This window comes from Tachysurus vachellii, chromosome 19 (genome assembly GCF_030014155.1).
Source record: "Tachysurus vachellii isolate PV-2020 chromosome 19, HZAU_Pvac_v1, whole genome shotgun sequence".
Lineage (NCBI taxonomy): Eukaryota > Metazoa > Chordata > Actinopteri > Siluriformes > Bagridae > Tachysurus > Tachysurus vachellii.
Genome location: NC_083478.1, coordinates 15,207,003 through 15,220,783, shown reverse-complemented (window position 1 = coordinate 15,220,783; position 13,781 = coordinate 15,207,003). Strand labels below are relative to the sequence as shown.

General features: G+C 36.5%; 1 protein-coding gene across 1 annotated transcript in view; it reads right to left on the bottom strand.

Annotated features, from left to right (window-relative positions):
* Nucleotides 1–62: 62 nt before the first annotated feature.
* Nucleotides 63–13,781, bottom strand: part of itga5 (integrin, alpha 5 (fibronectin receptor, alpha polypeptide)) — a 33,598-nt gene continuing 19,879 nt past the window's right edge. The window contains exons 17-30 of the mRNA XM_060894037.1: nucleotides 12,233–12,384; nucleotides 11,845–11,982; nucleotides 9,780–9,847; nucleotides 8,179–8,326; nucleotides 7,850–7,942; nucleotides 7,389–7,468; nucleotides 7,168–7,248; nucleotides 6,960–7,065; nucleotides 6,165–6,323; nucleotides 5,253–5,345; nucleotides 4,233–4,346; nucleotides 3,564–3,665; nucleotides 3,310–3,432; nucleotides 63–2,277 (exon numbers count right to left, since the gene is read on the bottom strand). Coding sequence (XP_060750020.1) covers nucleotides 2,197–2,277; nucleotides 3,310–3,432; nucleotides 3,564–3,665; nucleotides 4,233–4,346; nucleotides 5,253–5,345; nucleotides 6,165–6,323; nucleotides 6,960–7,065; nucleotides 7,168–7,248; nucleotides 7,389–7,468; nucleotides 7,850–7,942; nucleotides 8,179–8,326; nucleotides 9,780–9,847; nucleotides 11,845–11,982; nucleotides 12,233–12,384 — 1,538 coding nt within the window. The 3' untranslated portion in view covers nucleotides 63–2,196. The remainder of the gene's footprint in view (nucleotides 2,278–3,309; nucleotides 3,433–3,563; nucleotides 3,666–4,232; nucleotides 4,347–5,252; nucleotides 5,346–6,164; nucleotides 6,324–6,959; nucleotides 7,066–7,167; nucleotides 7,249–7,388; nucleotides 7,469–7,849; nucleotides 7,943–8,178; nucleotides 8,327–9,779; nucleotides 9,848–11,844; nucleotides 11,983–12,232; nucleotides 12,385–13,781) is intronic.

The window sequence follows — 13,781 nt, the reverse complement described above, 5'->3', positions numbered from 1 at the left end:
AAATTACTGAAATATTGTTTCAAGTGTCACCTGATGTTAATAACACAAATGTACACACCAAGTCATAAAAATGGAAAGATTTATTTGGAAATGCAAATTGTACATGACCATACAAATAATTAATTACTTTAACAGCCCTCCAATTATCCCCAATATGGGGTGATGTAATTTTATGTCAGATAAGAGTTTTAGTTTAAAAAAGTTTCCTTGCCAAATCATATTTACAACTTAAAAATAAATGTGGGTAGGACAAAAAGTTGGGATAGGACAAAATATAATCAGTGCTTCCTGCTGCAGAAATATTTTTAAAAAAAATAATTTAAAAAAAATAAAAGGAAAAACACGATCTAAAGTTAGGAGGTAAAAATAAATGTCAAAAACTGAGCAAAACATTAAGAACAAGCAAATTGTGTAATGTTTTAATCTAAATTTGTAGCAAGGCTTTTTATATTCCTAAACAATTTGTAATTAAAACATACATTTTGCAGTCAAGATATAACCCTGGAGTAACAAAAACCACAAAAAAGATCACAGCATTTGAACTCTGAGTTTTTAATTATCTCTTGGTTATCACTAACTGTTAAAGGATGATTGTGTGGTGTTCATAGTCAATGGCTGATTTTCCTATCAAACTTGGCCTCAAAGCCATTTTGAATTATAAACAAAATTATATGTAATTATAATACATGGGGCATTTTAAAATTTTTGATTATTAAAATAATCATCATAAACTCTCCAACTCGACAGGTTGTTGTCTGTATGAAAACATTGTTGGAATAACAAAACGAAAAAAGAATGAGAAACAAAAAACAAACAAACAAACAAAAAAAAAAAAAAAAAAAAAAAAAAAAAAACACAGTATTGCACTTAACATACAGATCCTAAAAATCTCCATGCCCATTCTCTTTTCTTCTTGCAGTTAATAAGTGTCTAATGCAGTTGAATGCAGACTCTCTGTCCAAGAGTAGCCATCTCTGGCCACCAGGCACTGCATTAGCATTAATATGCTTTAAATATCAGGATGGCCAGAAACGAAATACAAATGACAAACTGGGCAACTATGAAAACACCTCGTTCTCTCACATCAATAAAGCCAGACACACATGCATGCACACATTCACCAGACAAACAAACTAAAAAGTTGTCTTACACATTCTGTCCCTGGCTAAAACTGCTGCCTTGGACTGGGATTGTCTTTTGCTTAGTCATCATATTTTTTAACATCTATAGTACAGTACTCATTTGTCCGTTGACCATTTTGTATTTTGTGACAATCCCACTCTTACCATATACAGTGGGTTATCTGTACTTTGCACAGATAGGAAGGACTTTGTGTACACAGTGAGCCTCCACTGACTTTCTGCTGCATCCACTATGTGTGCCAGAGGGCACAAGTCTGTCCTATATATCGGCAAAGCACAGCTCTGCTTCAAGGCAGATCATGAGGTTTCATAGGCTTGCTGTGCATCCAGTCATGTCCCAGATGACTTTATAAGGCAACACTCTTGTTAATTAGGTCAGTAGGAGGAAACATTTGCACTTGGAATACAATCCTCAATGGATTTCCAAGCCGATTTGAGTGTGGCACACCTGATCTGAGCACTGCTGTTCAACTTTATCACCTGAGACAGACACCAACAGGAGTCTGCAGAGTTACAGAGACGGACAAAAGAGAACCAAAAAAACCTTGCATCTGAAACCCCTTAGTATTTTCATGCCTACCCTTTAAGATAGCAGAGACAATTATTTTTAAAGTGAACATTAAAAAAAGACAGCAGAAAGTAAAGATTGTAGTGTTGAAGACTGTGCTGGTTTGTAAGTAATGCTGACATTTTAAAAAGCAGTAAGCAAAATGTGAACACATCATTTCTAGCACCAAAACATTAAAAAATCAAAATAAATAAAATCAAAACAGTGATCAATGCATATAAGATTTGTACTGCAGAATGAGTGAGATTTTTGGTCCATAGAACCAGGCTCTAAAAATTGCAACTGATTGTGAAGCTAATACTGGTGTATACAATCCAAACCCACAGCAAAATAAGGCAACATAAAGAACATTTATATATATTTAAAAAAAAAAAAAAAAAAGGGAAAACATTCATTTGGCTTTGAGTTCTTGGGGTGTTTCTGTCCAGTGCAGTGCAATGGATATCCAGTGGTCTTTCATCCTTACTGAACAGTCCCAGGCCTGCTTTAAGCTTCAGATGCAGCCTGAGGTTTCAGCTGTGCTTTTTCCATGGCAGTGCCGTAGGGTGTTCTCTTAAAGAAACCAAGCTAAAGGAAAAACACAGTAGAGTTATATGTTTTAATAATAGTATATACCCTCCTGAATGTATGAGAACTACAAGGTGAATTCTTTTGTTAGTGCTACACTGAAAACATTTGGGTTTATGGCCAAAAGATGAATATAAATAAAAATTCTTTTACTTGCTAATATTTACATCTAGATGTGTGAAACAACTTAGAATATGATACCTTTTGTGGCAGATCTCCCATGTTTTGATGAGCAAAATTATTGGTCATAAAGATTTTTTTTTTAAGAAGAAAATAAAAAAATAAAAAAAACTTGGTTGCATATCCCTTGCTTCCAGTAACTGCATCAAGCTGGTGACCCTCAACATCACTATGGCAGAGATTAATCTTGGTTCCAAAACCTTTGCAACTCATCTCTGCATTTTCTTTGCAAATTCCAATCTGATCTTCCAATTCTTTACTACTGAGGAGTGCATCTTGTGGTATGGCTCTTCTGTTTCTGTTCTTGAAGTCTTCCTCAAAGAGTGGAAAATGATACCCTCATCCCACCCTATGGAGGGTGCTAATGAGGTCACTCACTGTTGTTTTGGGGTTTTTCTTCACAGCTCTCTCACTAGTTATTTCTGCTGCTAATTTGCTTGGGCCAACCTGTTTTATGTCTGGTTGCCAGTATACCAGTGGTTTCTTTACCTTCTATGATATTCCAAAAGGTTGTATTGGATAAGTCCAATTGTTGTGTCATGGCTTATATTCTGCCTATTTTATCACAGACATCTCTCTGGGTTTCATGTTGTTTTACCCTTTTAACAACAAAAAGTATCTTCAAAGGCAAACCCTAAGGCTCAAGCTGCCAGGAAAATTAAATGTACAAAACATTGAACCTTATAGATTTTTGCATTGTGCTGCTGATACAGGATAGGCTGATTAGACAATTGCATGAATGTGCAGGTGTAAAGGTGCTCCTAATAAAGTGGACAGTGAATGTATATTTTATCCAACGTTCATCAATAATCACTCAATTATAAAAACTCTTTCACCATTTGTCATACTCACTTTATACAGAACATAGATGAGCAGAGCCAGCAACAAAAGACCAGCCAGTATTGCCAAAATGATGATCCACAAAGGAACATCATAAGGACTGTCTGGTTTATTCCACACCACAGGTGTTGTCATCTGAAAAAAACATATCTTTATGTAAAAATGAAGTAAAATACCCATAAACCTTAAAATAATTATTTCAATTTATTATTGAAACAATATATATAGCAGATGCATAAGGGTATATTAATTACATATTTAATTACCATTTTAGAGCCACTTGGAATCTCTTTGGGCAATATAGCATAGGGCATCTTTTCCACCTTGTAACTAGCTACACACTCCAGAATAAAATTCTTATATTTTTTCTGCAAGCAAATAAAAAAACCCTATTAGAAATATGCAGACATCATTCAGACTTCTTCCATATATTGCATAAAATATAATACCACAAAATAAACCTCACAATTTGTTTATTAGACAGCAGGTGGCAGTATTCATTCAATGTAGCTGTTCTCAATGAATCCCTGCAACATTCCAATCAGATGAGAACTTGGGGTTTGCAGATAATGAATTTTCAATGTGTGTGTTAACTTAAGCTATGCAGAGCATGTAAGGACTCTCTGTGTTCCTATTTAGAGGTAACAGCTGACTTCCTCAAGAGAACATCCACACACTAACAAGTTAATGTTAATGTTACTGTTACTGGTTAGTGATGTGATTTTCCCCCCACATTTGCCAAATAAAAACATGCCAACAATGCAAAACTGCAGATCATGATTAACATTAACATTTAATTTATGGAATGATGAGGCTGATGTTATGTTGAAAACATTTATAAAAACTGAATTATAGGACTGGTAGATAAATGGATTTAAAACAACATGTTCAGTAATGTAAACACACTTTTTTTGCATGTCCTTACTGAAACTTACCGTGTTGAACGTCTCCCCCCAGATGCGTGAACGCACCTGGAGTATGGCACTGGTACCTTTCTCCAATACACCCACATTACACTTCAGGGTCCAGCACTCAACATTGGAACATGACTGAAAAACAGTCAAGGCAGACAACACAGGGGGATAGAACGTTGACCAAGTTGATCATAAATAAATATTTTCTGGGATAGTCTGTTTTACAAAAGATATTTTTCAGCAAATAATCATGCAATTTGAATAAGAACATAAAATTGGTACTCATTAAAACCAAGTTTTAGTGAGAAGACTCAGTAAAACAAATTAATTAAAAAAGATGGAAAGTTAGATGGTCATGACAGATTTACATGCCAAGGGGTTTGACAAGAGCTAATGTTATTGTCACAAGGCAATATAATGCTGACTTTAGTTGCAGACTGAAATCAATTTTTCTGGTTTTACAATCACTTTGATATAAAAATGAATATTATGGGGATCTAACACAGTTGGCTTGAGAAGAGAAATATTAGTACAGTTGTATTTGAAAGAAGAGATTGCAGAAGGGCAGGAGGAAAATGCTAGACTATTATATTACACCATCTTTCTTTGTGCATCTCTAACTAGGCACAGTGTTAAATGTAGCTATAAAAAGGAACAGTTTAAATTGCTCTATTGGGTGTTCAACATTTAACCAGTTAGATAGGAACAGAATAACAAAAGTCAAATGGCAAGTGATGTTTACCATATTTCCTACCCAAAGTGGCTACTTTAACCCAAAGCGGCATACACACAGACACCATTTAAGCTGGCTGGTCAGCCAGAGACAATCTTTAACCACACCTAACATGACTCACTTCATTCTTCTGTGCATGACTTAATGGTCCAGTGGTTATTAGTTCTAAAATAGGCAAGCCCTCATGAGGATGAATATGTATTTGTAAAGTTCACTCAATTAGTTTTAACACTATTAAGTATCTATTGAGACTGTATTTTCTCCCTCTGCCTCATCTTGTTTAATGGGAAAGATTTCTGTACTCTCACCAGGTTTGTCATATCAGCCAGCTCTCCCTTGTGTGTTTCGCGCTTCTCAATGTGGTGATTCAATAAAGGAGGTTGCACTGTAGACTGCTGAAGCTGGAGAGAGAAAGAAACATTGAGCGGAAACTTGACGCCCATTTGCGTAATCCAGATGCTGAGCTCACTGTTTAATCTAACCCACCCACTGACTCACATGGACACCACTCAGAATTTCACATGTGGCATTACCAAAATTATCCAAACCTCTGTCTACTGGGAAACATTATGCATTTCTCACAATCACACTAGCCTACAAATACACTAGATCACCAAGACAAATGTAATGAAACTAATGTTATAGTTTTTAGGAAGGATTGTTTAAAGATTGTTATGGAATAGATTACAGGTTTGCTAGGGACTTGATGACTGTAGAGTCTACAAATGCATCCAATCAAAGAGAACAGAGCCAGAGATAAACACCAAGCTCAAAAGACTTGTGACTGAGACTAATCATCCTACGGAAGAGGATGGGGTAGTACAGGTGTGCCTTGTGGGACAGTGTATCTGGACAAGAGAGCAGTGGTGATAATAGTGTACTCCTTTGCACCATATGCTGGTGTGTGTGTGTGTGCACAACAGAACTTTTATGAAGAACATGACAAGTGGTTTTATATATAATGACTTTCTAAACATGGTGTTTTCGTGTGTTTGTGCTTTAGTGGTACAGCATGGAGGTGTTCACTGTCTGAGAGGGTTGGTTCTGTTGGTGTCAAGTTTTACTTAACTCATTTACTACCAAGCTATACATCTTTACATATAGACTGTATGCTGTGACACATCTGCTCTCCCTTTCTATGTTTCTTTAATGAACATTTTCATCCATGTAAGCAATAAACTCAAACAGCACATTTAATGAATTTTCTCCAAATTCCTTACCTTTATGCTCATGGGGTTCACAATATTGTATGTTGTGCAGTTTACAGGCCCCTCAGTGATAATGTCCAGAGGGTACATAAATCTCTGGGAATGCAGCTTCATGGGACATTTCAGTTGAAGGAGTGTGTGACTAATACGGCTTGGACCATTATTTACCAACTGGAAAGGGAAGATTAAAGGGAGAAAGTAAAAAAGTGAAATAAAATTTGTTGATATTTTGGGATATCCATACATATAAAATCAAAATATCAACTAATTTCACAAGTGTAAAGCTATATACATGCATTCAGTATCTAATGTAATTTATATCAATTTCTATAATTTCTGACAAGTTCATCATGTGTATTAATATGGACTACGTGCATTAATTTAGGAAAATAAGCAAATATTCAAATACTTAGGGGTGGTGTCTTTTGAGGAAACACTGTGTTTGTCTATACCTTTTATAGAGGAAACAAACTAGCCAGAGATTTGACCACCCCTTACCATTCTTAGTTATTACAGATAAAGTAATACATTTAGTTGAATTTACATGCAACTACATTTTCAAGGCAGCTGAGGTTCTTGTGCACATAAAACTTCAGTCGATGTTCCAGGTGACTTAAAAATACATACAGGTGGGTGTTTATATGTCTGACTCTACATAAAACAAAATGATGATGAAATAACGTGTGTAGTTAAGTATAGTCAATTCCTGTCATTTTTTGAATTCTTTCTGCAGCTATGCACACAGTAATGTGATTAGAAAGCACAATGACTGGCGTCCAGGGTATTAGACACAGCAAGAGTCCTTACCTCATAGATATGCTCCACTGGAGGACCAATGTCTTGCTCAACTGCAACATTCTTGGTCACCTTCCAGTATGGAGAAGGGAAGAAGACCTTATCTGGTCGGGACACTCTAACAGCAAGAGAAAGAGCGACTGAGCAGGTAAGTACGAAACAGAAACAACTTTACAATGAGAGTCCAAGTCAAACAGGTCCACATTGTTCCTGAACTCACCCCTGTAAAATGACATCTGCCTTGACCACCACCTCTAGCTTATAGGGGACAACCTCACTCTGAGAGTTATTCTCATTTTTACTATAGAAAGAGAGAGAATAAGCAGGGTTGCAAAAAAGGATTTGTAATAGCTCCACATAGGTTACTCAGCATAGGTGTACATGCTGTAGTATAAGCATTGAATTGTGTGTGCGTGCATGTTCGTTTGCCTGCTACCATACCTGCGAACCTGCAGGTCAAAGTGTACCACCTTCTGTGAATCCTGTACCCGAGGCACTGTGAAACGCAGACCTGCCCACAGCTACATGGAAGATGTTTAACAGTGACACATTTTCCATTTCACTATAGGTACTAAAACATATTAATGCAATAGCTCTTAAATGCGTGTACAAAATATCTCCTTGATATATCCTATAGAATATATACAATATGAGGAGGATGTGGTGGTTCAGGGGTTAAGGCGTTGGACTACAGATTGCAAAATGCAAAACCCGGGTCTACCAAGCTGCCACTGCTGGGCCCCTGTGCAAGGCCCTTAATCCCTTAATTGCTCAGTTGTATAAAATAAGATATGTTGCTCTGGATAAGGGTGTCTGCTAAGTGCCATAAGTATAATATTATATTCAAATAAAGAATTCAGGGCACAATGATCAACCCAGTGTATTATAACATGAAAACTTACATTGGTGCCAGACTTCATGGGATTTCCTAGGTCACAGATGAGGTAGCGTGTCTGGTTCTCTGTCTCATAACTGCAAGTCAGCTGAGTCAGATTCTAGACAAGAACAAATAACAACTAAAGTGATTGCTTCAAGCATTGCAGCAAGAGTTTGGGGAAAGTCGACATACTGGTGTGATGGACAGGTGTCCACAAACCTTTGGCTATATAGTGCATTCACTCTTCTATATCTACAAATACTTCATGTGTCACATATATTCAAAGGCGAAGCCACACACACACACAAAGACACAGACAGAGAAAAAGACACACACACAAACTCCATGAGTTACCTCATTATTGCGGGCAATTCCACTGTAGTCCGCTTCCGAAGGAAGCACCACGCAGAGCTCAGCTTCATAAGCACCACCTCCCTCATTACGTGCATTAAAAGTCAGCGTTAGTGCATTATCATCCCCTATGTACACTTCTTTCCTGTCACTAAAGGAAAAAAAAAAAAAAGTGATACACCTACTACAGTAATAACTATGGGGAAATCTAAAACAAGAACATAAAGTAAAACAAGAACAAAAAACTCTTGACTTGATTGGTATTCAGCTTTTAGCAAAAAAAAAAAAAAACAGCTAAATGTACATTAAAAATTAATATTATCACAAATGTTTGGTTGGGCCAGACAGCATCTAATGATTCCAGAATGCTGAATTCTCAAATTCTCGTCAAACCCAGCTTCAAGGAAGTCCTTATTCCACAGAGAAAACAATATGTTTCCTATGTAGCAATACAGCCATACAAGCATCAGAACACAAGCTGTGGTTGTTAAACACCCCCCCCCCCAAGTACCCTCCTCTATTGTGTCACTGCACCTTCCCCTACTTTTTCTCCACAGCACCAAGCACAACAGCAAAATTCCATACAAAGGCCACACAGATGCTTTCAATTATTACTTGGCCTTGTAAAGCTGTGTTGAAGCAAAATTTGAATACATGTGATGGACTATAAGCTGCAAGAGTCCCAATAGCCTGGTTTAAAATATTACCTATGAGACAATACATTGCACATTTTTAGATTTAACATTCACATAATATACTTACATACATCATAGCATCCTATTCAGCTAATGTGGCCTTTGTAAGATAATGACAGGAAAAAACTTACAAACTGAGGCACATGGAAACAATTTCATATGAAATGAGCAGAAACTTGGTGAATATCCTAAACCTGGTGCTAAGAGCAGAACTGTTGTAGTTTAAAGGCCTTGGTAAAGATTATAGACATGACTAAAAGTTGACTTTGGCCTCAAGAGGAAACCCCCTACACCCATTGTCTCCTCTTACAAAAATGAAATAATTAAAAATAACTTGGAGAATCTCCAGCTCAATTTCCCTGCTTTAGGCCTGTACAAATCAAACTAAACTACATGCAAACAAAGTAAACTAAGTAAATTAAAGGTCTTGTTTACATAAAAGTAAATATCATTGTTTTTGTAGAATCAAGCTACATATTTACAAAATTAAAACAGAAGTACAGAAGCAGAGGAAGACAAAGCCAACTGTGAATTTTCCAGGCCCAACCTTCATCTTATTTTCCACAAACCACCGGCAGCCAATACCAGAATGTGAAGCACAGCACTCCTTCCTGTTTTCACAATGAACAGTGTGTGTGTGTGTGTGTGCACCCTTACTAACATCACATTGGTACAGGAACATTTTTACTTTTAATGATTAATCAATTCTCTGCTATTCATCCAACGTATTTACAAAAAAATAAAATATTTTGGATTTTCTCATTTGCATGCTTATTAGGGTATTGTTTTCCAATGTGTTTTCCAAGGACTCCAGACAATTGTTTACCAACTACATAAACACAAGGCCTGAATCATGTTAAGCGGTCAACATTGCATGTAGAAATATGCTTCCTTTGCTAAATGACTTACCCCTTTACAGAAAGTTTCAGGTCAGGGACACAGATGTTGTCCTCTCCACAGTCCAGTAAAATCTGGGCCTGGAAAATCAAGAACATAACAAAAGATTATGTATATATCTGTCCTGAGCTAAATGTTAAACAACGCAAAATGTGTGATTATTCAAATCAAAGTCATACTGATCAGCTATAATGACAGTCATACTGTACCCTTAATACCTAACCAAATCAAATCATGCTGAGAGAGTTTAAATAATAAGAAGAATAAATATATGCGACAAGTATGTAAGCATCTGGTTTGTGTCCAGAAATAATAATAGGAATCTGAAGGGTTGAACTGGAGAGAAGACATGCGTTGGTGCATATAAGGGACAGATGTATGCTTGCCTAGATCATCAAGAGAATCACTATCACACAAGCATTACAATACATGACAGCAACATGCACCCACAAAATGCACACACCACAGAGGACTAATACTAACTTTGCCTTATTCATAGGCAGAAAAGGGGGTGGGGGAGGATAAAGAAACTTTTGTATTGACTCTACATGTGTAAAAAGAGAGAATCCAACGATAGATAATTAGTTCAGCATGATACTGCAAGTCTTGCGTGTATGGGGATGACGATATGGACAAGAAATAGAAGTGGGAGATTAGAAAGAGTGCAGCACCCTCCCTGTAATCAGACCTCAGTGCGCTCTAATTAAAGCCATGGAGAGAGGTTGCCTCCTGCATGGCTCACTAAAGCTGTGTGCTGGCCTGGGCTCAACTGCCCAAGTAAAGGGAAAAACTAAAATGTTTTCAATGTTTTGTTCCAGCCACTATAAAGACTGAAAAAATATATATTTATAAATGTTTTAATTTTAGTACATCAACAAGTAGATCAGTTTGGTACATCAACAAGTAGATTAGCATCATGGGAACAATTATCCAATTAAGCAAAACAATCAATATTGGGCTTTAGGAGCATCTTTTACTCCAAACAGTAGTAAATAACAGGAAGAAATATCATGCATAAGTTCTATAAAGTAGAAAAAAATAGGAAAAATAAAAAATGTATTTTTTTTTACAAGTAAGAAGGAGAAAACAGATATGCCCATTAAGCAGGAATAAATGCAAAAGGTCACAGTTTACACTGAGAATGAAAACTCTGCTATAATATTTTCAGCATATTCACACAAAGAGATAACTAAGAATATGGGATAGATAGGCTTACTAGAAAAAAAATAATTAGATTTTTAAGGTCATCGTGTCTGTAGTGGAATACTTTATGGGCTCTGGGGATTGCCTGTGTAAAGAGCAAAGTTTCATGAATTCATTACTCCACTATGGTCCATGTGGAGCACATTATCAAGAAAAGAAAATTTACTGAGAAGCACTAGCAACCCTCTTATATAGAACATGGTAGAATGCACCAAAATATATATTAATATATTTTTTGCATGCACACAGATTTCTGTAAAGTCACTCTTGTCCTATTAACATTGCTTTAATTCCCTTTCAATTTCACTTTGTTTGACTTTACATAGGGAACACAACAACTTGAACAATAAGATTTATTACTGTTTTTCCTTCTTAAATCAATATTTAGCATGAGAACAACTATAGATAATGCCTTTAAATCCAGTTTATTCCCAAGTATGGATTGAACACAACACACAAAAGCAAGAAGGTAAATTTGCTTTTGAAACTTTAGGTATGTTTCTTTGACTGTGTCCATGTGGTGTACATGATATATGACAGCTAAGCTTACATATATAGAGTTTTGCCAATATAGGAAAATTGAGACAAATACAAAATCCAACCAGATGCAAAATGGGCTGTAAAAGGCACACCCAAAAACCTATGACTAATGGACCAGTCCACATTAGTCCCGCAAACTACTTCTGTTGGAAATCTCTCCCTGGTGTATATGCATTGCATTTTCTTTCCAGATCTTTTGGAGCACTTCCCAGATGTATGTTTTGTGGATGGGAGGAAAACTGGAGTAAAAGAATGGAGGAGGGAGAACTGGGCATACCCAAAAGCCTGACCTGCCAGCTTTTTGAATGCAGACCATATATTTAAATGTTTATACCTTCTGCTCAATTAGCTCAGTGGTCTGGTAGTTGAGAATTGGCCATAGGCCATGTCTGTCTGCAGGAGCCTGTGCATCCAAACTGAAGTTGAGGGCAATAAAGATGGGGGATAGCTTATCCCGAAAATCCTTTTCATCCTAAGCCAGAACAGAGGACAATAATCAGATTGTTTGGAGATAATCTCAAAAATAAGAACCACCTGAAACAAATTGCAGTGCATTTCTAAAAATTAAAGAAATTTAAATTCAAATTAAAATAAATAAAAAAAAGCCAAGTCATATATGATGATCCAGTGGTTTCACTTCACTTTATCTACAAAATACTGTTAAGTTAATAAAATTGTTAATATATGAAATAATATAAAGTTATGGTTATCTTTTAACTCACCCTCAGATAGATTTTGGTCTCATGGCAGACTTTGGCTTCATTTGGCACCTCAAGCGTCCTCTGCAGGCTGGCCTGCTGAGTGTCTAAAAACAAAGCCCTACGAACAGCTCCCTTCTGCTTCAGCTTATCCAGCTGCACTTCTACATTAAACACTAACACACACACAGAATAGGTTTTACTAGTTTATAGTACATGCAGGTATGTAGAAATACTAATGAAAGTGGACAAAATAAAGACAAGTACAAAGCTGTCCCCTCAACTCTGTAAAACATAAAAACAAAATAGCGGCTATACTCAAATAAGCTTTTAATAGCAATGCCAGGATGCAAGAACATCTCACAGACTAGGCTTTTTAATCAGTCTGCAAATATGTATTAATGCAAAGCACCATGCAATTACCTAGCTAAGTGTGATTATATTACCTTACTTTACACCCTCTCTGATAAGTTTTTGGGCAAACCACTAACTTGACTGGGCAGCACATTGGAGGTTTCACTTGCTTAGTAGACAGCTAATAAATGCGTGAAAAGTAATGTATAAGCAAAGATAAAGTCATGGAAATATGGAAAGAATTACATAACCAATATTAAAAGCTGATAAGCAGGACATGTCCCCACATGTTAGGTTAGGATGCACATGGCAATTAGTTGCAGTCAAATCTAATGTAGAAATATATATGGAAAATGCCTTCAAGATTCTAATTATAAATATTTCATATATAGCTACTCATGATATCCTTCTACAAAGACTTTATCAAGTAGCTGGTTTTCAGGGATACTTTTCCCTGTGAATTTGGGAAATTGTTTTTCATCGAGGGCTCAAATCTCCTATGGCGTTCTTGGGTCCTTTGCTTTTCTCGTTGTACATGCTTCTACTTGGTTATATCCTTCAGAAACATAATTTATCATATCATCTCTACACTGACAACACTCAATTCTATTTTCCTGTTAAAAACAATAATTGCTCTATGTCCACTCTGTTTGCTTGTCATCAGGACATTAAGTGCTGGCTGGATCTGAATTTTTTACAATAAAAAAAATAATGACAAAACCAAAATAATAGTTTTTGGTCCAACGACTGTGTCTTCTGGTCTTATAGAGCAGCTTGGCCCTTTGTCTGCAAATGTACATGATCATATTAGAAACCTTGGTGTTGTTTTTGATCCTATGTTGTCCTTTGATAAACCGATTAGCACTGTTGTGAAAAGCAGCTTTTTTCAGTTAAGATCAATTGCTAAAAGTCAAGATGCTGCTTTCTATTAAGGACCTTCAAACTATAATTCATGCTTTTATAACTTCGAGATTGGATTACTGCAACTCTCTTTATTTTGGCTTGCCTAAATCATCTCTCGACCGGTTACAACTGGCACAAAATGCGGCAGTGAGATTACTGACTGGCACCAGAAAACGTGAGCACATTACCCCAGTACTTGCCTCATTGCACTGGCTCCCGGTTAAGTTCCGTATTGACTTTAAGATTTTACTTTATGTTTTTAACCTTTACATGGTTGTGCTCCCCAGTATATTTGTGACCTCCTCACTCCGTACCT